Source organism: Calonectris borealis, chromosome 1, assembly GCF_964195595.1.
Source record: "Calonectris borealis chromosome 1, bCalBor7.hap1.2, whole genome shotgun sequence".
In the NCBI taxonomy this organism is placed as follows: domain Eukaryota; kingdom Metazoa; phylum Chordata; class Aves; order Procellariiformes; family Procellariidae; genus Calonectris; species Calonectris borealis.
Window position 1 is genome coordinate 151,067,304 of NC_134312.1, and position 27,423 is coordinate 151,094,726.

At 39.2% G+C, this 27,423-nt stretch overlaps 1 protein-coding gene across 1 annotated transcript in view; it reads left to right on the forward strand.

The window, feature by feature from the left end:
• LOC142075952 (pinopsin-like) overlaps positions 1-27,423 on the forward strand; it is an 84,762-nt gene that overhangs the window by 22,984 nt on the left and 34,355 nt on the right. Inside the window, exon 2 of the mRNA XM_075138187.1 lies at positions 149-474. Coding sequence (XP_074994288.1) covers positions 149-474 — 326 coding nt within the window. The remainder of the gene's footprint in view (positions 1-148; positions 475-27,423) is intronic.

Below are 27,423 nucleotides of genomic sequence, written 5' to 3' on the forward strand. Positions count from 1 at the left end.
GGGATTTAAGCATAGAGAATAATGGAAATAGTTTTCACTGTTGCCTCAAATATGTAATAGCAAGAAAAGCATCTCATTTATTGGGGTTTAAAATGGATACTGCACAAAATAATGAAAGTAAGCATTTAAATTGCTTGGTTCATTGCAGGCATTGTGTCCCTGATCTCTCTGGCTGTCCTGTCCTATGAACGCTACAGCACTCTCACCCTGTGCAACAAGCGCAGTGCTGACTACCGGAAGGCATTGCTGGCAGTCAGCGGTTCATGGATTTATTCCCTGGTCTGGACCGTGCCACCTCTGATCGGTTGGAGCAGTTACGGGGTAGAAGGTGCAGGTACAAGCTGTTCGGTACGTTGGTCCTCCGAGTCAGCCGAGTCCACATCCTACATCATCTGTCTCTTCATATTCTGCTTGGTCATCCCTGTGGTGGTCATGGTGTACTGCTACGGTCGCCTCCTTTACGCTGTTAAACAGGTGAGCTGCTGTATCCTATTGATAGTACAAACCGCTCTGAGAGATATGTGGCATTTCTCTTCTATAGAGTTTGAAGCACTGAGGATAGAGAGCAAAACAACAAAGCAAAACTAAATGGAAAAGACCACAGAAAGCCTGAAGGAAGGGGCAGGAGGTCTTCACCAAGTTTGTTCATACTCCAGAGCTCCGAACAGTTAGAACAACCAGATAACATCCACATAGATATTGACTTTGTGGTTTGAAAATATTGTATTCTAGGAAAACCAGCATATCTGGGTGAAGGTTGCATTTGTAATGAAGCCAGCACACATGTTTATCTGTTTATAAATAAGACATCCGTGCAAACATTTCTTCCTCATTTTCGATCATGACATTTTAATAATTTCCGCTTCTTAATCTGTGGCGACCTAACTCTACAGTAATGCAGTTCTATTGCAATTTGCAGAGTTATCCCAGGGATCAGCTTCTCCTTGTAATTCTAGGCCACATTTAAAAGTTTCCTTAAATACTACTACCACCACTACTACTACGACTGCTACTATGCCGACACTCCTCTGACTGGTTTAAGGGGTACTGCAGATATTCCAAAATGAACGTTCCAAAAGACTGTGAAGTTTGAATACTCTTGGGACAGTAACAAAATGGTATAATGATGAACAATGAGAAAGGAGTAAGTGTATAGGTGTTCTTTAAAAAGCAGTTCTCTAAAATGTTCAGATGAATTAACTAAAGGTGTTAAATGGAAAAAAAAAAAATCAGTAAATCCTGAATAGAGGCTCTCATACAGAATTAAAGTTTACTTTTGATTAGTCATAAGGAATTAAGGTCGTGCCTTTTACATGATTTGTCAAAACTTTCAGAACACTTGAAGCCCAAATAGGAAATCTTTTCCTGGTTGAGTGCTGAGCGGGTCAGTAAAATCCTTTTGATGAATGACACATTAGTACTCCTCTTAATGCTGTGCAATAGTAATCTGGAAAAAATTTCTCTTGATTGTAAACCATTAAAGTGAAGTTGCAGACCGTATCTGGTCCCTGGGCAGCAGTATCCTTTACCATCGTCTTAAAGAAAGGAGCAGGATCTTGGAACACGTGCTACTACTAATATGCAGAAGATATAATTTTCTTAAACTTTTGTCTCTTCTTTCCTTCAGCCCTCACTGTCATTCCTGACAACAGACATCACCCACAACATACAAATAATACTTGTATGGATGAAGCTTCTGTAGCATGTGCTTTAGCTTTTAGTTCTAAACGTAGACTAGTGTTATTTTATTCACCTTTTTTTTAAATTCAGTTACATTAAAAGTAGTAGTAGATCTCACTGATCTGCCTGATGGGATTCAAGAAGTTGTGGCAAACATGCTGAGGGAACAAAGTATCATAGAAAAGATATGTGCAATCTATAGCCATTTTGTATTTAGACATGAAGACTGAGTAGGCTGGGTAGACTGCGTGGAAGACTAGGTTGATTGATTAATTGACTGCCCAGAGAAAAAAAATGGGAGAAGGAATAGCATTTTCCACAATCCTCTCTCCTCCGCCCTCTGTGTGCTTTCGAGAGTGATCAGGAATCCTCTGGGATGCTGAGATTAGAGAGCCCTGAGAAATTTTGTAAATGGTGGAAGTGAAAAAGAATCGAACTCAATCTTGCATAACCTCCTGGAGGGCAGGTCTTAGGGAACTAATGCTTGTTAAATGCAAAGGAACTCCAATGAGGATTAGATTGTATCTCTTCTCTGAAGTTGTTATAACTCAGGGTCATAACAGCTGCCTGAGCATTTGTGAAGTCTTGAATAGCTAAACCCTAAATTTTTACAAAACGTCTAATGCTTTCCTGGCTTTTGTAATAGATTTCCTTGATAAGTTATATTTCAGCAAAAAGAATCTCAATCAGAAAACTCATCAGTCCTCAGCTTTCTTGTGATATATATACCTCCAGTGCCATAATCCTGAAATCTTGCATTTTATAAATTTCCTGTGACGTATATATAAATTTCCAAAGATCATATCATGACACAGTCACTGAAATACAGACTATTTTTCCTTCGGTCTGAGGTCCTCTAACTATTCAGTAATAAACAGGGTAGATTATGAAATGCTGAAGTATCTCATGTTTCAAACTGGAGGAAGAGATGAGCAATATGCAAATAAAAGTACAATAGTTCTTACATAAAACTACAAAGAGTGGGTAGGGTAATACAAAAAAACGTTAAGAGAGGTTGCTGCATCCATTGTAATGCAAAAAATCCATTATCTTGCAATATTCTGGCCTCATAGATTAAGGTCCTTTTACGACCCTCTGTGTAATATATTAGAAGGAATGTGGGAGCATTGCAAACATAATAAGTGCATTATCCCAGCTTCAGCTGCTTGGTAAATTTTCTAAAATATGCATTTCATATTTTTGCAAGATACATAAAAGTTTTTATGTTAAAGCATTGTAGTGTTAATGGTATTGCACCCTGAGATCAAGAGTGCAAAAGTTATGCCATTATCAATACTGCAATGTAAATTAATTGAGGTGGAAGAAATATCTTAATAGATTTGGGATAGTTAATGCAAGAATTGGCACAGTGCCTGCATTTTCTCTTTGCAGGGACAGTAATTATAGGTCTGCTTTTCTCTTTTTCTTCTTTAAATTTAGTCAGGTGCTGTAGCATTCTGTCACTTGAGGCATTAATAGATCCTATGAAGTCATCTGCAATCTGCGTAATGGTAAAAGGCACAAGGATTTCAGTAACACAGGTTTTATAAAAAATCGTCTTTTCAAGGAATTACAAGTCAATAGCATCCCTGTATGAATAATGTTAACAGCAAATGCCAATAAACAGCATTACAACATGACTGTACTATTATCTCAGAGCTCTTGCCATTTATTAAGCTCAGAGACCCTCAGGAATCGTTCAAGTTATTTTCTTTAAAGGTATGGGGTTTTTTCCAGAATGGCTTTATCTGGACGGTTCAGTTTGGTTCTGCAGGTGGCCTTTGCTGCCATCCTTGTGCAACACGCTTGGAGGAGCCGAGCTCAGCCCAGCCCGAGAGGTGGGGCAGGTTGAACAAGTCCCAGGGACATGTTAGCTCTGAAGAGTGAGAGCATTTCAGAGGTGCTAAGCAAAATAATGCTCAAAATGGAGAGCCGGAGAAAACCTGTGGTTTCAGAAACTGTTAGGGAACTTGGCAGTGCATCAGATTTTAAGACGTAGAGAAACACAATATTTTATTAGACTTTTCTTCCCTCTGAGTCCATATTTTCATTCACGCTGATCTTGTTTCCTGTTTTTATGAAACCTGTTCTTCCATTCTTGCAGATGCTGAAATTCAGTTTCTTCTTTAAGTTTTCCTTTAGAGATGATGCGTCTGATACCTGTAAGTAGAAAGGAGCAAAGTTTTCTCCCTCACAAAATATTATTCACATATGTTTTATTCATGCACATTCTACAGAACAAGGGAAGGAAACTGAGAATGGTTTATTTCTCCTAGTGCAATTAGATTTTTTTTCAGTTTTTGACCTATGATGCTTCTCTATGGCTCTACCATTGTGTTCCCTCTGGAAAAATGTTCTTTATGAAGTCAGTGTCCATTGTTTACACTTTGAAAAGTGGGCTCCCAAATGTGGAATTACAGAGATTAGCATTGCACAATATGATTAAAATCCTCCACTGAGGGGCCCAAAGAACTCATATGAACCTGCCTAATGAAAATTAGTAAAACTTTTAAGAGATCTCTTCAGCCTGCATTATCTCCCACTTGCACATAAAAATCCTGCCCAAGGACAAGAAGAATCCCAGAACATTGTTTCAAGATACATTTTCAGATTGGTTTTGTGGAGACTGTCATCTTGGCTCATCTCATTGCCAGTCGTCTTTCATCGAAAGCTGTGCCTAAACAAAGCTCAGCAGCTCTTTATGGAATATAGCTAGGACATGGAAAACAATAAAAAGGATTGTAAGCAGAGCATGAAGACTTAAACACATAGTGTAATACACATCTGACCATGCAGTTCTTGCTCAGTGCAACAGACCGTGTGTTAAAGTGGGCAAAGGGCTAGTGGTCACACTGTCTCATGGGGTTCTGGAGTAGATGGACTTGTGACCTGACCTGATAGTACTACTGTGGTGGTTTCTTTTCTTTTTCCTTGAGAACAGCAAAGAAAAAGTAGAGATGGAAAACATTTATGATGTTCTTTTGTGTCATTACCCCGGTTCTACTTCGACTTTGTTTTTTGACAAAAAAAACAAGAAAAAAAAATTCAATGAAAATTTTAAGACTAGCCCATATGAGATAGAAGTTGGCCTTACCAGTGTGCCTTGTCCCTCCACCCACTAATGCTTAATTCCTCGTAAACTGCTAGTTTAACTAGTGTCCAAAATGTAGGTTCAGGTAGTGGAATTACCTGACTATTTCCCTTTACAGCAACTGTTGTTGTTTCTTCTGAAAAGTCCCACATGATTTCTGACTTCCATGTGTCATAGGAGAACCAGATCACCATTTTTTATCCCATCCCCTGAGCTTTTCTGAGTCCTGTCACCTTGTAGGGGAACGGGGACAGTGAGGGTTACACTGCAGAAAGCTGCCCGGTCCTCTCTCTTTTACCCCTCTTCCAGACTTCAAATTACCAAATTTAGTGGAGGAAAAGTGCTTCTGTCTCTTGTTTAAGAAGTAATGCCCCAGAGTGAAACTGTGACTCGATTATAAACCTGAAGAAACTAATTTTGAATTCTCTGTGGTGAGATTTTGACTCTACTATATTATTTAAAGCATTGGATATAAACATCAGTGGTGGTTTTGAAATCTGCCGTGCCCTCAAAGTAAGTCTGAGAGAAAAAGGAAAGAAGAGATGTAGATTTTTATGACTTCCAATTCCTTAATCCTGCTTTATGTCTGTACTATTTGGAACAGTTAAAAATATCTGTAAAAGCAATTATTGCATCATTGTTCATTAAAGTATTCAGGAAAGGATTATAAAGTAGAAGGATCGCTCCTGTGACTGTTTCCAGTTCTCCAGCTCATTTGGAAATGATTGTTTGTAGGAAGACAACACATTAGGGCAGAATGCTCAATGATTTAAACTGAAAAGAAATTATCTTCACATAATACAAAGAGTAGGATGGAAAAGTAATAATTGTTCCATCATTCCTTCATATGTCTATTTATAGAGAAGCTTGATTTTCCGAAACTTTATCTTTGATGGCACTAAAGTTATGACTTATGTTGAGAACACTGATAAAGCAATTATATACCATTTACTCTATCTTCTAAAAGCCCTAAATAAAAACAGGTTTGTAGTCATAGGCCTTCTTTTAGAAACAAAGCTCAAAATCTTTCTAGTTATTTAATGAAACAAAGAAGTCCTAAGAAATGTAATTCAGGTGAAGATGATGTAGACCTGGTCCTTTTGTTCCCGTAGCTCATCTCTTTCAAATGTGATTAAGTACATTTGGGATTTGACTTAATTTCAAATATGTTTGACCCCAACTGTATCTATGCTCAGACAGTCAGCTATACTCATTAGACAACCATATCTTGTTATTTTTTTCCTCTATGTTCATAAATTTTATTTCTTTCCTTTGGGTCTTCATGTATACTTTCTCTCCTAGCTGCTGGTGGTATAGAAGAAGTGTGATAAATAACTTTGCCTTTCCTTTTTTAAACCTTGCTGTAAAGATACAATAACTACATATAATTCACAAGCAAAAAGAGATTCAATCTGCATATGAACGGATAGATGCTTTCTGTCGCATCATCGTGAGCATATGGGAACTTAATTGAAATATAAGTCTCATGTTAGGCTGAGAGAATTGGAATAAATCTTTGCGAAATGTAATGAAAAAGGGTCTACTGGATTATGAAATGTTACAAAGTAATGTAATCATATAGCTTATAACCAGCATCATCAAGAAAATCATCAAAATCAATATTCCCAAGTTTTCTGTACGGCCTTCAAGTGGCACACAGCAGTCAATATTCAACATCTCTTTACTGGGCAGTTGTTTGACCTTTGCCAAATTCTGCATGTACAAGCCACTGCACAGGTAAAACACAAAGCTGGTAACAGGCCATTTTTTGGATTCTGTGATAACAGGAACATTCTCTGATGATAACACTCAGGACATGCGGTTTTATTGTTTGATTTGGGATTTTTGGTAGAAGAATGGGCTTTAAATTATAAGAGCAATTGACATTCCTATATAATAGTATGTTTTCTCTGAATTTCTGGATCATTTCTCAAATAGAAAAGTAAAGCAGCTGACTTTTTTTGTTGTTTCAAAGAAGAGGAGCACTGAAATCCATTGATCAGTGATCAGTTCTTCAAAGGTCTGGCTATTCTCAAGTTTTCTTGGTTTCTGCCATGACGAAATTTTTCAGAATCCTGTAGGTGAGGTGATATCTGGCACAGCTATTTTGAAAATTATTAATAAAAAGTCATGGAATACTTGGAAAAAAAAGGCAAAAAATCATTGCTCTCGCCATTAACACGAGAATTTAATTAATTCTGTTGAATATGTAATTTGTTTAGAATCGGGTCACAACCTGTAAATGGTCTTACATAAATATAAACTTCTTAGCATGTCAACTCTTTTTCTGTTTAAAATCTTTCTGATCATTTCTGTAACCACTCATTTCACAGACCGTGAGTCCCATTGCTTTCTTTTTCTCCTTTACCCTGACGCCATTTTTTGCATACATAGATCTCCTCCTTCCTTCTTTCAGTGAAGAGATTTCCATAAAACTTTTCCTTTGACAGTTTGAAAATGCTGTGAATATACACAGATTTTCCAATGCTTTATAAAGATGATACTACTATTCCTACTCTACAGAAGGAGAGCAGGTAGTATTGAGAACTGTGAAAATTTAAGGCATTTTCAGCATCTGTGTAGTCTAAGTTTTTTGTCTACATTCCCTCTGTAGTGAATAGAGAAAGAAAGTCACATTCAAGGAGGTTTTTCCCAAAGTAGACAACTTTTGTCAGCTGCAGGCATGTAAGATGAGTCCCACTAGAAGTAAATTGTTGTATCACAACAAAACAAGGAAACACTTTCATCTTGAAAAGAGGATACAGTGTATCAGTCATTTCTTTTTAAAAAAATAGTACCTGTTTAAATGATTTAAAAAAAAAAATGGTATGATAGTTAAATGATTATGCCATTCTGTTATTGTTATTTAATGCGAGGTCATAATATAAAGTACAAGCATAACATAACTATTGAAACAAATTCTGTAGCATTTTGACACTGAATTTTGGTATTCATTTCACAGGGACTTTAAAAATACTTGTTTTCACTTTCATAAACAATTTTCAGATGTCAGCATTTCACATTTCAGACAGTTCTATCGTTACATTTCTGTTCAAGGATATTACAATGAAGCAAGCACTGATTATTCCTGTTAGCCGATATTTTTTTTTTTTTTTAAATGGGAAGCCTGCTGGAATAAAAAGTTGCTTTGATTAGCTCAGAGGAAGATTTACGAGCATGCTTAATTTTTAAAGAGCTAACTTACACTTGTACTCTTTCATAACTATTAGGGTTTGCCCAGGAGGTGAAAGGAATGTTATGTAGCTATCATGAAGGCACTATAAATATAGCATTGATCTTTGGGGTTCACTGCTTTCAACTGTAAAAAGATTTCAGTTTTGTGCACTGCATTAATACCAATTTTTATTGAAGGAGTCTGTCCCAAGGCCACAAAATCCAGTGTTTTCAGTAAGAGTGAGAAAAATGTGAAACCCTGTGAAACCCTGAGAAGTAAAGGAGGTAGCTAACCTCCTTTGTGTATAGCTGCAAGGCTTGTAATTTCAGCATCTCAGCTTTTAGGAGAGGAAAGGTATGGTGAGTCAATCCAATGTAAAATACCTTTCAAAGTGTTTAGAGACTTCAGCTGCTGTCAGGTCTTGCATAGACACATGCCTAGCTCATAGGTGATGGGTATGTTCACTCAGGGTTGTTCTCTGTATTTCTGATTAAAAGGTGTTGACTGACTGTGGAAGCACGTGTCACCAGATTAGTCTTCATTTTTTGAGGTCTGTGCATGCTGGAAGGGAAACAGGCATGAGAAAAGATTATGATCTTCTTTCCCCTGTGCTTGCATAAGTGTAAATCATTAGTTAATTGTTTGTGTTTTGCAGAGAAGCGGTAATATAACTTTGGCATAAATCAGGCACTGTAGAGATTCATTGTAAATCAAGTTAATGGCTGGCCAGAAAATAGGATTTCATTGGGTTTGCCATTCTTCATTCTTTAGATAAACTAGGGAGGAAATAAGCCTGTCACAATCTTTAATAACAAGCTAATAGAAATTTAAGATCTGATGCTTTAATCTCTGGGTGCATTATGTCCATAAAGAGTAGGCTGTGGTCTCACAAGTCTTTTAGTTTACAGCAAATGGTGTACATCAATACCAGGCACTAACGATGTCTCAGTTCAGGGGGTGGTTTAGTAAAGGTTTTTCCTGATAAGTAAAAGCAAGAGATTTTTTGTTTGCTCACCAGCTATAAAATTGGAAAGGTTAAATGTACAGAAGGGTGTTCTGCAGGGTAAAGGATGTGTTTTTGCGTACTTACATTTCAGCACTGAGAACCGAGCCACACTTACTTACTCTCCTGTAGTTTGACTCCACCTAAGAGACCAACTTGTGGCCTCCGGCAGAATCCCTGGCAGAAGGCTTGGAGCAAAATAAATTGTCCTACATGCGGCACTGTGGCATTGTCCCCCAGAGAAACACTTCTGAGGGTGTATCTGCACGCTGCTGTGCAGTGAAAAAAGAACAAATATGCAATGCCGAAGGGCTTCCTTCTCTGGTGACCACCACACGCTTAATATCACATTAACCGTGCCATTGTGTGAGAGTACTTATGCCAGTCCCCAGCCAGCTCTGTCCAGGTGGGAAGTCAAAGCAGAGGGCCTTGGTTCACTGCACGTAAACCATAACATATAGAGCCAAGTTTTCAGTCACAGTCCAAAATGTAGTTCTGCTTTTTTTCCTGGTGGAGCAAATAGGCTTAACAAGGATGTTTGCTTTGACTTTTCCACCCTTATTCCATGCCCACGTTAGTCCTGTGTTACTTGCAACTACAGGATTTGGCCATGGACGTTTGTAATAGCTATTACCATTCCTTAGTTCCTTGTTTTAGCCCCCCTTCCACTGCTGAAAATCCTGAGAGCTCAAGCTGTAGTGTCTGAGGCAGTATACGTTGGCAGTAATAGAGGGAAAGAATTTTACCTGAGAACTTAATCATGTAGTGAGGAACGATGGCATGCCAGTATGACATGACAAATCCACATGCTACAGAGATATGAAATGGATGCAAATGATGATTATGCGCTTACAGAATGAAAATCAAAAACATGTAAAAGAAGAAAGGTAAATACCTAAAATCTAGAATTATTTCAAAGTTTCTAATCCATTGTTTCATTAGTTTCTAATCCCACCGGCTAGGTAGAATTTTTTGGCTAGCTCAGTTGAATAACTTTCACATCTGCATGAGAACCTCTGCATAAACACAGATTCAAGGTTTATGCCAGAGGAATGCAGCTGAGCTGTGAGGCTTTTATTATCTTAATAATAGAAATGTATTAAACTATATAAAGTTATGAGATTAATCATACTTTTTTACCACGATTAAAATAAAGTAAAATTTAGATTCCCTAGCTACTTGGCACTAAAGCTGTTTCATCCACAAACAAAAGGTGAGAAAGCCCAGTTCATCTCTGTCTTACATCTCCAATGTTTTCTGATCCTATAACTTCAGCTTAACCTGATTAAAGCTAAGGTGACCTAACCTACCTGTAGTAGATACTCATTTCGCTCAACTACTACTCATATTCTAATATTTTTATCGCCTATTATATCCTGTTTTTTTTTTATGGTGAATATTATACCCTGCTAAAGCGTCAGACTTAAACGGTAAGCGTATACTTCCTCTATGAAACCTACATTTATTTTCAGTGGAGGCAAACCTATGTGTAATATGAATATAACAGATTAAATGAGAATAAGTACAACATTTTGGTAGTGATGTGAGGTTATGTTGTCTTCACAGTATATACTTTAATACTTAACGTTTATGTGAAGTGGGCAGGTCACTCTTACAAATTGTACACACTCTAGAAGCAGAAGAAAATTTTTTTTTTTTGTGCTTGTGTGGACTCTGCACCTAGGAGCGTGCAAGCAGACAACTGTGTATATTCAATGTTGACATGTTTTTACATGGTCAGGGACCTTCCTTGGCCTTGAAGCAAGTGGTACAAGCTGCCTATGTCCATACTACACAGTGTTTGGCCTTGGGAATCCTCTGGACCTTACGTAGTGTCCCTGAGGACCTCAAACGTGGTAGTTCCTATTTTCTTTATTTGCCCAAATCGAAGTGTCTGAAATGACACGAGGACTGCCTTCCAGCTCTTACAGTGTGGAGCTGAGAGTTGATATGCTATGCCCTGATCTATACAGCAGAGGTGTTGGTGAGTGTAAGTCTGCGGCACAAGTCAGAGGACAATATAGAAAGGAGGGAGCCAAACCTGGTGCAGCCTTGTCCATGCCACCTATTGGGAGTTGCCACTGATGCTTTCTGTCTTTCACATAGTGGCTTGAGGGCATCGTCTTAGAGAGTGCTAAGGCAAATCTGTGCTGGGGAGCCAGGATGCCAATAGTTCAGCAAGCTGGATGATCAGGGGCAAGAGCTTTATCTCACTTCGTGGAGTGGTTTTATTTAGTAGTATAGACATAGCTATTCATGCTTTTAAAAAGATGCACCTATTCCTGTCTGTCTTTTCCATGGAGGTTTAATTTTAATTTTAATGTGTCTGTTAAAAAAACTGGAATTTTCTTTTCTTCCTTAAAGGCAGCTAACTGTATAAAAAAGTTCATTGTGTGCACTTGAATCCAAATTTCTGACTTTCTTCCTTGACTTCAGACGATTGTGAGTGCTATTTTAAATAGAGTTGGTTGGGAAATAGACTTTCCGGTCTTTTCCCAGTTTGAGATTTTTGATGGAGAGATTTCTTGTCTTGAGTAAGGCGGGGGACACACACAAATCTTAACCTCACTATTTTTCACAGATCAGGAAATCAGCAGTATTTTATTTTGACATAATCCTCCACTGGGACATTTAGATGTTAAAAATAAAATAATCTCCTCTTGACCCTGAAACCACTCAGGGTCCTGGTGCCCTTGTACAGCAGTTGCTTAGCCAAAACGATGTGGAACAAAAGGGCCTGGAAATCCTTGGAGGTGGTGAGCTAAAATGCCTGTGAGATCCAGCGTCCTGAATAAAATAGCTCTGTGAGGTAACTAGGCACTAAAAGCCCAGGCATTTTAGATCTCTGTCAGGCATATTGTCAAGGAACAAGAGAGAAGCCCGGGGAAACTTGGGTACCACCAGAAATGTCTCAAATTTGCATGTTCCCACAGGATGTTTTCATTTTTGTGATTCAGTTTCCCAGTGCAAAAATGTCACACTAGGAATAGTTTTGACCTTAATTGATCTGTAATTTGCCTCTTTGCAAATGCGACACTTCTGTTGTTGCAGCGCAGCCGGCCAAGAGGGTTTCTGTGGTTCTACCTAAACCTTTTTCCACCTTCTCCATCTTCACCACCTTGTTCAGTATGCATGACGTGATATGGTAATAAATGTGCAGCTCTCACATTCACATAATAGTTCATTGCCCTTGGGGTTTAATGAGGGTAAAGGTGCAAATACTAGTATTCAGCTTACCGAGCCTCATCAGTATGGCAAAACAGCGTTGAAAAGTCACATTAATTTTCATGTTCTGATTATGCATTCTACCACGTTCGTACAGTCAGTCCAAATCAGTATTATTACAGGGGTTTGGGTTTTTTTGATCTATACTTGTTTTTTCCTTTGTTATTAAAATAAACAGCCAGGATATTTTATGGAATTCTTCCCCTTTACTAAATTGTTGCTGCTTTGCACACTACTTGGCTCTGTCTCACAGTGAGTCAGTGGAAATTAGCTTCTGTGTTCTGTAGCAGATTAAAACTGGGGTCATACTTCAATTTACAAGTATCTTACTATGCAGCTGGCTCTACTTATTTCAGTGGGCTTGATGGTGAAGTGAGGGCCACCGTCACAAGTGAAAAATGAGGGCAGAAATAGGGCCAATAATATTTTAAACACAGAGACTTATATTTCAGGCAGCATTTTATTAATCTGTCAATGAAAATAGACTGGCAATATTCTGAGTGCCTTTACTTACTAGCCTTGATAGAATATAATCCAACAGGACTCAGTACCCAGTGTAACTCAGTTGGGTAAAGCACTGGGGCAATCATCTGGCTGAAAAGTAATCATTTTTTTGCATGCGTGGCAGGGGGATAAGGTGGGAAGGCAAGGCTGGAGTGGGAGGAAGGGACAGCAGCAAAGACTCAGAGCAGCTTGTGCGGGGCAGGCTCCCGCGCCTGGGCAGGTCCGAGGCGAACACGCTGCTCCCCAACGGAGAGCAGCTTCCAGCAGAGTGAGAACAGTCCTCATGAAGTATTTAGAGTAAAGGCTTCTGAGGCTTTTTTTTTAATTAAGTACTAACATATGAGTCTTCAAAACATCTAGTCCTGCTGGAAGAAAAGAGGTACTGTTCAGGCACTTTCCAGTTTGCAGCTGACACTTCAGTTTTACAGGGAGCCTCCTTCACCAAAGGAGCGCTTGTCCGAACCTTCCCAGGAGAAATGATACCAATCTATCACACCACATACAGGGTTTTACATCTCTTCTTATCAGGCACATGTTTCATTTGAATTTCTCTTCACTAGTAATGCAGCTGTCAGATGAACTCTTCAGCTGCTTAATTATAGAGATCTTCAACTTAAAAATCTCAGGAATCCTTATGCAGTAAATCAATATCCCTCTGGACAGGTGAATGATAGGAAAGAAAAAGATACGATCATAAGTAGCCAATGTTTCCTTTGGAGAAATATGCATCAAGTGTATTACTCTATTTCTCAAGTTATTTTTAAGACGATGACACTCTGTTGACCCTCCAACTTTTCTATTTATTTCATACAGTTTTCATTAACTTAACTACTGTCCCCTTTGTAGCCTTAATTCATTCTTCCTTTATTATTACAAGACATAAAAATAATAAAAAAAGAACATTCACTCTTAATTTTTAAGATTTATGGGTCTGAGGCTTCACTTTCCTGTTCATTAAGCATCTTTTTTTCCATGGTTCTTCTTTTAAAACGTCTACACCATATGCATCTTAAAACAATGAACAATGGTCTCTGGCTTGAGGTAGATTCATCTGAGTTTACAATGAATGAGTGAGTGTTTGACTTTTAGAAGTACAACTGACATCTGCTAAGCAGCTAGATTAGTCACAGCTGAGTATGTGCTAGGGCTGTCTTTAGGGTATATTCCAGACCTTCTGCTGTATTTAAGAGAGGTAATCTAAATTCAAATGGGAGATCTGTCAACTAAACAGCTTCTCAGATAATAAAAGGCATGTAAGGTGTTTACTAAGGGGATCTCAGTAATATTGGACTGTTTTGTTTCTAGTCACGTACGAGGCAGAAGAGGCACAACATTGCAGTGTTTCAGAAGGCTGTAACATCCATTTTATGTGGTAATGTAACACTTCGCCTGAAACTGCCCTAAACTTGGAAAGAGAAATTTCCATGTAGCTGAGATCTTGCTACTTACATCTGTCCTATTAAAGATTAAATATAAACAAAGTGTGAATAAAACCAACCTGCACAGAAGTAGAAAAGAAAGAAATTCATAAATATTTTGAGTCTAAATTAAAAAATAATTGAGCAAACACTCTTATGATGAATGGAGCTTTCCCTACCTGCCAAACACTGAAGTATATGCATTTTTTTATTCCTATTAGCAATCCCATTGAACATGCTTAAAGGTTGGTTACAAGTCTGTAAAACACTGCATACAAGCCATTGTCTTGCACAGAAAATAGAATGAGTATTGCCACTAGTTTCTGATCATAGCTACCCCTAGTTAAACACCAGTAGCACTTCGCTCTGCTCTGATGCCTTCGGTAGGAGCTGGGCCTTTAAAAACATCTATCATCTCTGGTAAAGTTCACTCAACTAATTCACCTGGATATTGCTTTCTAGTTTCTCTGTTGGTATGGCTTGCAAGCGCTCACTAAAAGCCTTTAAAGGCCTTACCTGATACTTTTCTCTCTCTCAATCGCTGAGCAAGTTCAGGATATTAGTTCAGTCTAAATGTCAAGTTGAAAGGACTGACTTTCACATCGTTTCAACCTGGCCTTTCTGCATCCATCTTTAAGCTCTTTATGAAGGAAATTCGTAACTGTGGTTGGCAATCTGGCCTTGGCCTTTTATTAATTGCATGCTACTCCTGGGAGCCTTTTCTTTCTGCATGTTTTCTTTCACTATTCAGTAGTGAAAAAGCTCTTCTGCCCTGCTCATGCCTCTGTCCCCCAGGATGGTCAAGGCTCAGTAGGTGCTCAGTCACGTCAGCCTGGCACATTTTGGATTGTCTCAATATAAAACTAAATGGATTTGCTTTGAGCTCTATTGCTTGCTGAGTAAGTTCAGGATGTTAATTCAGTCTAAATGTCAAGTTAAAAGAAATACGATTCCAGCCTGCTGAATCATCTTGTTAACTCAGTATTCTTTTTACTTTGACCTTTCCTTAGGGAGGTACAGGTATTGCTCGATTAGTTTCGCTCTTTCCAGAAGAATGGTGGAATTTTATACGATTACATCATGGTTTCTCTCTGAGGTGATAAAATTCACACTGGACAGGCTTCATACTGGCTCTGACTATATCCGTCCCTACTTACTCATTGCATTCTGAAGGATTCTTCTGTCACAAAACTCAGAAATGAAAGTGTTGCTCAAAAGTGCACTGAATTTGCAATATCCATATTTAACAAATACTGACTTGAAGGGGCCTAGGCTTATTAGTGAATCATTCCTAGAGTAGTTTGTATTTTGGTACTAACTGTCCCAGACATGTGTTGGACCCCTTGAAAATGGAATTAGAAGGAAATCTAGAGAATTATTTAAAATTCCTATGTTGCTTTTTCTGGATGTAATTGTCAAAAACAGCATATCTAGAGCAAAATTGGGCTGTAGAAGAATATTATACTAGCGCTAACCTCTTCCTTGGAAGATAAAGGACATGTTTTGCAATTGGGAGTAGTATTAATTTGCAGATAGAGTGAAACAGGGATCTGACCACTTGCTGTGTGCAGGGATGTGTGCAGAATCTCCATCCTCGCCGTGTGAAATCCCCAGTAGTTCTGTTACAGCCCCCTTTAGCAGACGTGAAACGGAACAGTTATTGTAGTAAATATCCATGGAGATCATCAGCTGGGAAATGAGTGCAGTTGCTTGGGAAAACAAGGGATGATGGCCCACAATGATTGTCTGAAGCAGGAAACCTGGGAACAAGGGGAGCAAATAGCTTTGGCAATGGTGTCACAGACCAAGGGTGGGGTGGGCAACACTGGCCGTGGTACTGCTGGAGGAGAAGAACAGAGCTTGCAAGGCCTACAAGGGCAGAGGGGATAACAGCACCTGAGGTGCACTTATTTGTGAGGAGAAAAGTAACTGTAGCGTATATCGTCCATATACGTACATATATGATGAAGGGCTCTCAGTTACCACTCTTCAAAGAGATCGTGGAGTCAGTTTGAGTAAGTTCATGAAAAATTCACTTCTCTGTTAAGGAAAATCAAAAGAATAAGTAAGGTGTTAGGAAGTACTAGAAAGGGATTGAGAGAAACATCCCCAATGTTGTTGTATCATTGTATAAGCTTGAATATTGCAAGGAATTCTATTTGAAAAGGATATAGGAGAAACAGAAAAGGCACAAAAAAGGGTACCAAGTGCAATCAGAGCTACAGAAGTAGCTTTCAAGTAGAGATTAAACAGTGAGAGAAACATCTGTAGAAACCAGCGTTCAAACATTATCATCTTTCAATTGTGGTGCTACATTTCAGAATAGTTCCACATTTTGACTCTTTGTCCTTCTTCTGGTGTTTGTGACATAGTTGTACACATAAAGGAAATACTAGAAGAAAGGTTGCTCGTTAAGCTAAAATAGCTGCTATGAAAAACGAGGTTTTTACGAGCTGTGGTATGCTGATAATACTCTGGACAGGCTATGTGTCAAATTCTGCCATACAAGTAAATAAAGGCATTGCCATGTACATAGATTTTTGGTGATAAGATTCACTGGGCTCACTCACCTTCCAGGTTAAATCATAGCAATTAACCAGTATTTATAATTAGCTGTATTTATGTTTCTAAACATAATCACGTCTTTTCACTTAAACTGTCTTCAGTTTCTGAAAAGTAACCTGTAAAGAAAAACAAAGCTCAAGAAGCTCTGTTTCTTTAAGATGGGTTTTCTACGTTATTTTTGTTGTTGTTTCTGTTTGCTTATTTTTCACATTATACTCACAGATCCTGTTTACTTTAACAGTCTTATTTATAGATTTATAAGAATTCAACTCCAGAAAGGATTCTTAGATTATCTAGTTTCCGGCCAGATTATCTAGCGGCCAAAATGTTTCTCTGAGTTCCTTCACATTCAAACTGATATATGTTTGACAAATCACAAGTCCATCGTCCAGAAATGCATCCATCCTTGATGCAAGGAGATTAAGAAAGTTTCTACTACTTTCCTGGAAAGCCTGGTTCAGAGGTTAATCACTCCAGTTGTTAAAAAGGACAGCCTTTATTTGGAAAACGTTTTTTTTTCTCACTTCAGTTTTCTCACTTGGCATTGGATACCAAGTACTGTATGAAATCCTTTAGTCTTGGTGTTTTCTATGGCCAACTGGAAAATTGCGACACTGTTAAGTAGCAATGTGATTCCAGATTAAATATAATGGAAAACAGTATTTATTTACTCAAACTTACTATTTATTTTATAATTAGTTCTTTGTGACCAAGCCTATTTATTAAAATATTTAAGAGAAAACATTTGTCTGTGAAAGATTTAATCATAGAATCATAGAATCATACAGGTTGGAAAAGACCTCTAAGATCATCGTGTCCAGCCGTCAACCCAACACACCATGCCCACTAAACCATGTCCCTAAGCGCCTCATCTACACGTCTTTTAAATACCTCCAGGGATGGTGACTCCACCACTTCCCTGGGCAGCCTGTTCCAAGGCCTGACCGCTCTTTCAGTAAAGAAATTTCTCCTAATGTCCAATCTAAAGCTCCCTTGGCGCAACTTGAGGCCATTTCCTCTTGTCCTATCGCTAGTTACTTGGCAGAAGAGACCAACACCCACCTCGCTACAGCCTCCTTCCAGGTAGTTGTAGAGCGTGATGAGGTCTCCCCTCAGCCTCCTCTTCTCCAGGCTAAACAACCCCAGTTCCCTCAGCCGCTCCTCATAAGACTTGTGCTCCAGGCCCTTCACCAGCTTCGTTGCCCTCCTCTGGACACGCTCCAGCACCTCCATGTCCTTCTTGTAGTGAGGGGCCCAAAACTGAACACAGTAGTCGAGGTGTGGCCTCACCAGTGCCGAGTACAGGGGCACGATCACCTCCTTGCTCCTGCTGACCACACTATTCCTAATACAGGCCAGGATGCCATTGGCCTTCTTGGCCACCTGGGCACACTGCAGGCTCATGTTCAGCCAGCTGTCAATCAGCACCCCCAGGTCCTTTTCCTCTGGGCAGCTTTCCAGCCACTCTTCCCCAAGCCTGTAGTGTTGCCTGGGGTTGTTGTGGCCGAAGTGCAGGACCCAGCACTTGGCCTTGTTGAACCTCATGCAGTTGGCCTCGGCCCATCGATCCAGCCTGTCCAGGTCCCTCTGCAGAGCCTTCCTACCCTCCAGCAGATCAACACTCCCACCCAACTTGGTGTCGTCTGCAAACTTACTGAGGGAGCACTCGATCCCCTCATCCAGATCATTGATAAAGATATTGAACAAGACCGGCCCCAAAACTGAGCCCTGGGGAACACCGCTCGTGACCGGCCGCCAACTGGATTTAACTCCGTTGACCACAACTCTCTGGGCTCGGCCGTCCAGCCAGTTTTTTACCCAGCGAAGAGTGCACCTGTCTAAGCTGTGAGCCGCCAGCTTCTCTAGGAGAATGCTGTGGGAGACAGTGTCAAAGGCTTTACTGAAGTCCAGGTAGACCACATCCACTGCCTTTCCCTCATCCACTAGGCAGGTCACCTGGTCATAGAAGGAGATCAGGTTGGTCAAGCAGGACCTGCCCCTTCATGCACTGGCCCCTTCATCTCAGCAGAGGAAATTCATTCCAAAATGAATTTAGGCAACTGATGAGGAACATGGCAGAAAGGTGGCTTAGCATTTCTTTTATCTTTAAAATAAAACCTATGATTCATTTTTCAGACCTTTTAAATAAAAAAAAAAATCAACAAGCAAAAAGGATACAGACTCATACTGCTACATTGCTTCTTTTTCAGTGTGCCCTTTGTAGAGGAAAAGATAGCAGCCATAACTGCTGTTGAGGAACTGATCACTGAGCTGGCCAGTCACTTAATCACTGAGAATAACTAATCGGGACCAAAAAGAAGTATTTTTTTGGAAAGAGAAACCTAGGGAGAGACACTCAAGTTCTTCAAGCTGAAATCCCAGACTCCAAGACTGTAATATGATCCAAGTTGGAAAGCAGCCTGGCTCGTATACAGTCCCACTGAGTTGCATGCGTATATAGATAATGTTTCAGAAGCAGGGCGTCAGCTCTGAATTTCGATGTGTATCTCCATAAGCGAGCAAGAGCTGACTGTGTCACGCCGAGTCACAGTTTCTGAAACTTCCCCTTCCTTCGTTGCCCTTCCCTTTTCCTTTTCCTTTCCCTTTTCTCCTCCTTTCCCCCACCTCCCCCCCTCTGTTTTCCCCCTCTCTTCCATCCTCTCCTCCCCTTTTCCCTCCTCTCTTTTCTGTTCATGTTAGCGTCAGTCAACAGAAAGCTTGCTGATAACAATTGTTTTCATCTAAATTAATGCACACGTTAAGGTATAGCTACCTGATCATGTTTGCTGACTGAATCATTCTAATGGCATTATATCTTTAACCCCTATATTAGATTACTCTTAGATTGCTCCTGAACAAAACCTGCAGCTGTATGACCTGATACCTTCTTAGATATAGTCAGTGGTCTCACTGGCAGAAGACCCGTTAGTTATCTGCTAAACTGCCACTTCACTCTTACAGAATTTTAACCACCACACAGAAATATCAAAATGTGCTAAAGAATAGCCATCATCTAGTTTTAATTCATAAAAGTCTGCTACTGCACCCTCATGTCTGTCCCCTTGGGGTATGTGAGAATGCGTGGCAAATAGCTCAAATGAACCATTGCAGTGTGGTAGCAATTTTTCTGCTTGGATACAAAATTTGGAATCTGTATTGATTTTTTTCAGTTGCCATCAGTACTGTGTTATTCTTCTTGTTCCCCTATAACGCACAAATCTGTGCTACCTGCAGAAATAATTTATAAAAGTGCTACCTTTTGTACAGCAGCAGAGTAACAACAATATAGTAATGCACTTGCTATACTCCTCTCCCTCCACAAACTAGAAACAAATTTGAGGGAAACCCAATATTATTTAGAGCTAAAGTTCCAATAACAGCTATCTTATATCCTAGTCATCTTCTAAGAGGTTACTTTAGTCTTTTTCTTACTGAAATAGTTTCTTTGCCATAATAATGCTAATTTACAAGCTCAGAGCACTTGGAGCTGTCAAGATTCAAAAGAATGAGTAGTATCAAAGCCAGTATAACGTGATGGGCTACTGGTGTTTTTCACTGTTTTCTTCCGAAGTTGGTATGCCTATCAGAAACCAGTCATGTCCTACGTTTTACTTTACATATGATTACAGTTCACAGATAAAACTGAAATGGAGTTTGCCAACTAACCAATTTTTGCAAAGTTGCACATTTTACTTTTAATGTATTTCTCTTCTCTATCAAAACCATTACACTTTATAATTGTGCTTCAGTACTATCTGTATCGTGCTCTTTCTGCAGAGAAATGACAAGGATTTATCTAAGTGTGGTGAAGTTTAGCACAGCTCATCACTTTTACAAATGCTCGGCTCTCTCCTAGAAATGCCAGTAGGTCTCTAGCTGGGCTATTAGTGCTATAAAACTGCCACTTCTTCCCTAAGTGATGCTGGCATCTCTATAGAAATCACTGACCTGCCTTAAAGCAAGCTTGGTGAACTTTGTTTCAGTGAAGACCAGTGGCTGCCTGTTGCAAAGTCAGCTGCAAATATTCTGTAGGTACCCCCTTCTCGGATGAATGCTCTGTGCTCTGGGCAATTTTAGCTATCACCTGGCATTGATAGGCTTAGTAGCTGCCTAACCTCATGTTCAAGTTAGTTACGCAAAAATATCTTTGAGAGGAAAAAAAAAAACTTTCAGAAGTCTGGTTTTGTCTGTCCTCTTCATTATGTGTCCACAAGATGAAATAGTTGTGGCTATTGCCTTCAGATGAAGATTAATTTATTTCCCTGATGTCTATAGCATACACGTAAAAAATGTCATTCTAGGAACAAGTAAGTATATATAGATGGTGAAGTAAATTATGAAGTCAGGAGTGCCTCTTCAGCATAAAGTGACATATGTAATGATGTCTGTTATTCTGGAACACAAGTAAATTGTGGAAGGGGATTAATCTTAAAGATCCAGAAGAATCTTAGACACCGATAGCTGAAGTGTTCATAATCTCTAGCTTAATTTTTTCATACAAACATAGTAGGGCAAAGTCTGCAATGAGACCATTGTTGTCTATACTGAATTCTGTATGCAGTTCCCCTGGTCATCCCCCTGGAGCATAGGGGTGCCCCACCAGTGGTCCATCACCCTGGTATTCCGCTCCTGACAGTGACTATGGCAGATACTATCTGAGGAAGTGTGTGCAAACCTGGCCCCTCTCCGCAGCCCATTCCCCTCCAGTTCCCCAACATCCACTAACATATTTATTTGGTCTAATACTTCTTGCATTTTTACAGCAAATTGATCTAGGTCCTCTAATATATCTGCTACAAAGAATTCACAGGATCTTCCCAACGTGTTCAGCCATGAAGACTGATGCAAGGAATTTATGACACTTCCGTCCTAGAGCCTTCTCAGCCCTGAGTACATCTTTTATACCTTGATCATCACATGATCTCACCAGTTATCTATCTGGCTTCCTGTTTTTCTCGTATTCAAAGAACTTCTTAATGCTTAGGCTGTTCGTATCATTTTTAAAAAGAGAGCTGGAGATGATATCCACTTGTGACAAAAAAGAGCAATCTTACCAGTTATGGAAAATAACGATTTGTAAGAGAAGACCATCTTTGCTATCCAGCAGTCTGAGCATTTACTGCAGAAATGTCAGCCAAGGAGTTTTGTTTCCCAAAGATCTGTTACCTGGACATTTTCAACTACCTCCTTTCTATAGATACCCCATTAAGTCATGGTTGGGCCACACCAAACAGGAGGTAGAGTTTTTTTCCTTTTTTAAGATTATTCCTCCTCTCGCTACTCTAAAAAAGGCTTCGGTCCCTTTGCAGTTAAATATTCTGGGTCAGAACTGCCAACATGAGTTGGTCAAAAGTTGGCCAAAACAAACTGTGCTAATTTTCATTTTGACAGGTAACCTGGTCTAGCAGATAGAAGGGAAACTGTAGTTGTGATATAACTCAAGTTCTTGGTACATTGCTCTTAGTAATTAGGGAGATACTGTCTTAAAGGAGTCCCTGTAAGGTGCCCATTTCATGGAGACCTGTCAAGTGCTTTCAGCATTTTCATTACCAATTTGGATGATGGAGTAGGAATCTGTCTAAAATTATCAGTGAACATCAGGATTGGTCAAGGCAAGTGCAGAGTTTTGCTTAGATGGGAGAAATCGTACAGGATGGGTAAACACAGGCTGGCAATCAGTACAATATAAAGGATCTAATTTGAATAGTGAGTCACAAACAACATGTCCGTTTGGGAACACGATACCTTTGCAAACAGAATAGATCTTATGGTGGGACAGGTGAGCAGAGGCGTGGAACACCCGAACTCAGGTGTGCTCTGTTCTGTGTTCTGGATACGTAAATATTGAGAACAGACATGTGAACAGTTTTCAAATGTAAAAACACTGCTACTAAAGAAAAGCAGTTGTGACTAATTGTGCTTGCATACCCTTACACTAATGGAAAGACAAAAGGAAACAATTTCTACAAATGAAGGTTTAGATCAGATGCTACTGAAAGGTTTGTAAGGATATAAGTATTGAAATCATGGAGCAGGTTGTTCAGGGATATGAAATATCTTTCTATTAGACAGTAACTCTCAGGCTGGTCAAGGAATACTTGTCCTGCATTTAGTGCTTACTGGGGAAGAGGGGTGATGGACACTGCCAAATCTCTTCAGAATCCTTCCAGCCCTCTGGCTGTATGATTTTAAATGCATTAAAATTCATGGCATTCCCAACATTTATTTGCAAAGATTGTAAAAGAAATTCATCAAGGAAACAGGAAATTTACAGTACTAGAGTAGTCTATGGCAATATGAAAATGAAATGGTAGAAAAGCAGAGAAATTCTGTCCTTTGCCTCCACCAGCTGCTATTTATTTTAATGTGCATCTGACAAAGTAAAATAAACTTTCAGAATGCCAGATTTGTGAATATGTAACAACAGCTATAACCAAAAATTTTGCAGAAAGAGCTGACTCTGTCATGTTTGGCATTTGTTTTCAGTTAGTTTGAGAATACTTTATGACATGTTTATTATACTTTGTGATGCGTATTTCAGTGTTTCTGTTGCATTAGAAAACATGTATTTGCTTTTCTTTTCAAATATTGTATCCAACTTTAGAAGATAGACAAAGAACAAAATTTGGCTTAATCTGGAGTTGAAAAATCATGTCCACTGGTAAAAATATAATTCAGAGACATTTTACTAAAAAACCCATACATACATACATTTTGTCATACTCCTTTGCTCTATTTTGTGATGATGTTTCTGACTCTGCAGGGAAGACATCTAGATGGCTCCACTTTAAGTCATGATTTGGTGTAAAACTGAAACAAAGCAAAAAATGGCATTTATATTCCCCCTCACCCATATGTATCTATAACTTATAAGTTTTCATGCATCGTTGCTTCCACAGGCTCCATCAGAGAGGATACGTGGGATGATAGAAATTGAAAGTCTGTCAACAAGCCCATCCTTTTAAGTTGTAAGCATTTGGAAAACTAGAATGTTTTGACCCATACAACAAAGCATCTTATTTTTGTTGGTCTTGTTCATAATTCTAACAAGGAATAGTATTTAAAATCCAGCTTCCCATCTTTTCTGTATTTCATAGGAGCTATAGTCTGTTTTAACCCATGTCGTACTGTGTATCACAAGCCTATGGTAAGAACATACAAATGCCGGATCTCACATGTCTCCAAGTCAACTGGGCGTGGGTAGACTCTAGTCACTGCTTTTAGATTTGGCACTCCAGGACTTGTTTTTCTGATGCCTTTCTTTCCATGTCATATTGCTGCCCTCCAGCTTCCTTACGCTACATCTGACACCTTCAAAATCCTTCTCATCATTTACACCTGTTTTTCTGGTGGCCTCTTGTCCCTTTTGGGGGTAGGATGTCTTAAAAATCCTGTAAAAGCTGTTGAAGTTTATGGATCTCCGCAAACAGCGACGCTTGCCTTTCTGAAGGCATGATGATCATGAGTGTTGCAGGCTTGGACAAGTCGCTCCCACCCACAATTTCCTACGTCTTGTTTTCATATGGAGCAATGGCTGGCTGCCCACAGAGCACAGGATTCTCCCCTCTTAAAGAAGGTTTCTGGCAGTGTGTGTTTATTCAGACTGAGAAGTCTAACAGGCCTTCCCTTTTTGGTGGGCCCTGATGTGAAGAAGAATGCTGCTTCATGGAGGTTATCCTCAAAGTAGTGTTAGAGGGATAGTCAGAGTAGGTGTTCCCAGACTGAAACCGTGATGGTTCTCCTACAAGGGTGCAAAGGCCATTAGGAAGGGCAGCATTACGAAGGCAGAGCCTGTAGCACCAGACTAGGAAAACCTCTATGGAGGAATCATTAGAAGAGGCCACATAATATGACTAGGGAATGGATGTTACTTCCTCCATGTGTAATCATATATTCTTTCCTTACCTATTCCCTGATCTGTTCCTCACAGTTTTTTTATGCTATCTTTCCCTTGTAGCATGAAGTCTTTGGTCTAATATTATGAATATCCCAATTCCAATATAAGGTTTTTATTTTGTGGGGACAGAAATTAAACTTTTACCTAGAAAAAAGAATTGTTTGGGGTTTTTTTTAAATAACTATTTATTCTAGGTAGATCTAAAAATCAGCTGAAGTGCCTCATACTCTGGTTATTTAGAACAGTCACAGAAGATACAGCTTCTGAATTCACAAGGCAGGAACAATTAGTAGTTTATTGAACAGGGTTTTTTCATAAAGCAGATTTGTTTTACTTGCCTGGGAGCCTTTTCATGAATAATAAATCAAGAACTGAAAACTACTTTTTTTATATTTGTTATACCTGTACCATCTTTATTAATAATAAACAGGTTTCGGGCCATCTCTATACATGCAATTCTACCATACCTATACACATATCCAATATAGCATCAGCTTGTGCAAACTGACCAGACGCAGAGAAATATTTATAATGATGTACTGCATAACTCTAACTCTCTTAAAAACCAAGTGCCTCCTCACCATGCTGTTCATGTGCTTGCAGCTTAGGTATGCCTGGCAGGCGGTGGGACCATTTTGTATTCCCGTGCACACCGTGTTCGGAGACACTTTGCCCTCCTCACCCATTTAATGGGTAGGGGGGTTGGGGAGAGGATTACAGAGTATTTATTATGGGCTTCAGTCTTGTTTAGTCCTGGATTATTTTGTGTTTAATCACAAGCGCAGTCAAAGACTGCCTTACAGGGTAATGTACCGAACTCATAAAATTGTAACTGTTTGGTTCTGCTTATCTTGCCTTTTTAGTAATCTAAAACAAATATGAAACTTTACAACAGTTTAAGTATAAGTTTCCTAATTGAAAATCTTAAAATGATACATAATTTACAGAGGACTGTCTGTAATACACAAGCTACAGAAAAGGAATTTATCTTCATTTTCTGAGAGCTAAGATAAATGTCTGTAAACTCCCAGGCTGGGTACAACTCACTAAGCCAATTTCCCCTTGCTCACCCTTTCTGGCATATCAGACCGAGGGCTAGAGAGACCTAACTTCTTCAGGTGCAACACAATCCTGGGTACGCAATCTCCTGAGGGGGGAAAAAAATGTGTACACCTGAGCTTCAATCTTGTGGCTTAAATTTAATTCATCTAACTTAGTAGTTTACATGAATTTCTCCTTCCTCCTTGTCATTCTGTGTTGAGAAAAGGACGATGTGCTGTAGAATAAGATTAAAATTCAGGAGGGTGTCAAGGCTCCTGCTGAGAGGAGAGGGATTGAAGACTTCCAGACTTTACAGGGTTAGGTTTGTTTTGGTTTGTTTTGGTTTTTACTGAATACACCTGTACCATGATAAATGTATAGTAATTTGAGGGAAAGGGTCTGTCGTGAGTATGGAGGAGAATGCTTTCAGGCCAGTTTCAGCATAATTGCTATATTTTTAAACATGCCAATGAGACAAGAGCTTTGAAACCACTTTGGATTTATATTCTGTATAGAGTCTACAGAATTTGACAGGCAGATCCGAGCACATATATTAGGGTTATTTAAATATAAATAGCTACATGTCAAAGGCATACCCGCATGTCCTTAATGATGCCTTGCTTTATCTTATATGTCAGTAGAAATTTTCAGGGGGGTGGGAGGGGATCCCTCAGTAAAGTGTGGGTAAACTTGACCTCTTCCCAGGAAAAGCGGTAATTGTGGTGTGGGGAAACTTGACCTCTTCCCAGGAAAAAAGGTAATTGTGGTTAGGTGCTGAAAGACTGCTGAAGCCTGAGAGATTTTAGCATCTAATTTCACTGCAAGGAGAGCAGCTACCAATCCAAAGGAAAGCAAAGCTCAAGTTCTCACCCACATGTGCTAGCCTGGTGGAAAGTAGTGTTAAATGCAAGTGAGAGCTTTATACATGCATGCAACATTAGATCTAGGGGAATACCCAAGCTCCATTTTTAGGAAAAACATCATCCTGACACTATTTTTTTAAATTCACACCCGAGATTCAGAGGAAGTACTGGTATTTAATGTAGAAAAGGTTATGGTTAATCTAATTCAAGAGGTGAAGAGGGCAGTGAGTCATACTTGCATCATAGCTCTCTTCTCCAACCTTGGATGACTTCTGTGTAAGACTTTTCACACAACTATGGACATATGTGTGTGTGTGTGTGTATATTATAGTGTATAGTGTGTGTGCATATATCATGTATAGTATACATATACATATACACACCATATAAAGTATGTGGCGTGTATACATTTTTTACATATATACAAATATACATATACATTCATAGATACACTGCCTTTTTCAGTGGGAAGGGAGAGGTCATAAACCAAACTGCAAACACACCTAAAGAGAGAGAAGGTTTTAATGTGTTCTGATTCTAGCTGAGTAAGTTTTCCAATCTCAGCTGCATTTACTCTGACTCTTGTATTTATTGTCCTTGCCAATTACAACACACAGGCTGTTATTTCCTGCTTTAGCTATATCAGTGTTCCAGTCTTTCGAAGCATTATTTTTTGCCACTTTTGATAGAAAACACTTTTCCTTTAGATGCGGGCCAGTGTGCACTCCATTTCCTATGTAGATGGTAGCATTTTATTGCTTAGCATCAAGTAGTAACTTTGAAATGTGGAAAGAAATTTTACACCTGTCAGTTAATCTCTTTTTGAAGAGTTCAACCATATTAGCAATTTTGCAGATATACATTCTGCAAGGTGCTGTTTCTGGAAGAAAGTACAGAAACCAAGAAGGAATTAATGTCTGATATTTTCCCCTTCTGCTCCAGAAATTCTTCAATGCAAAAT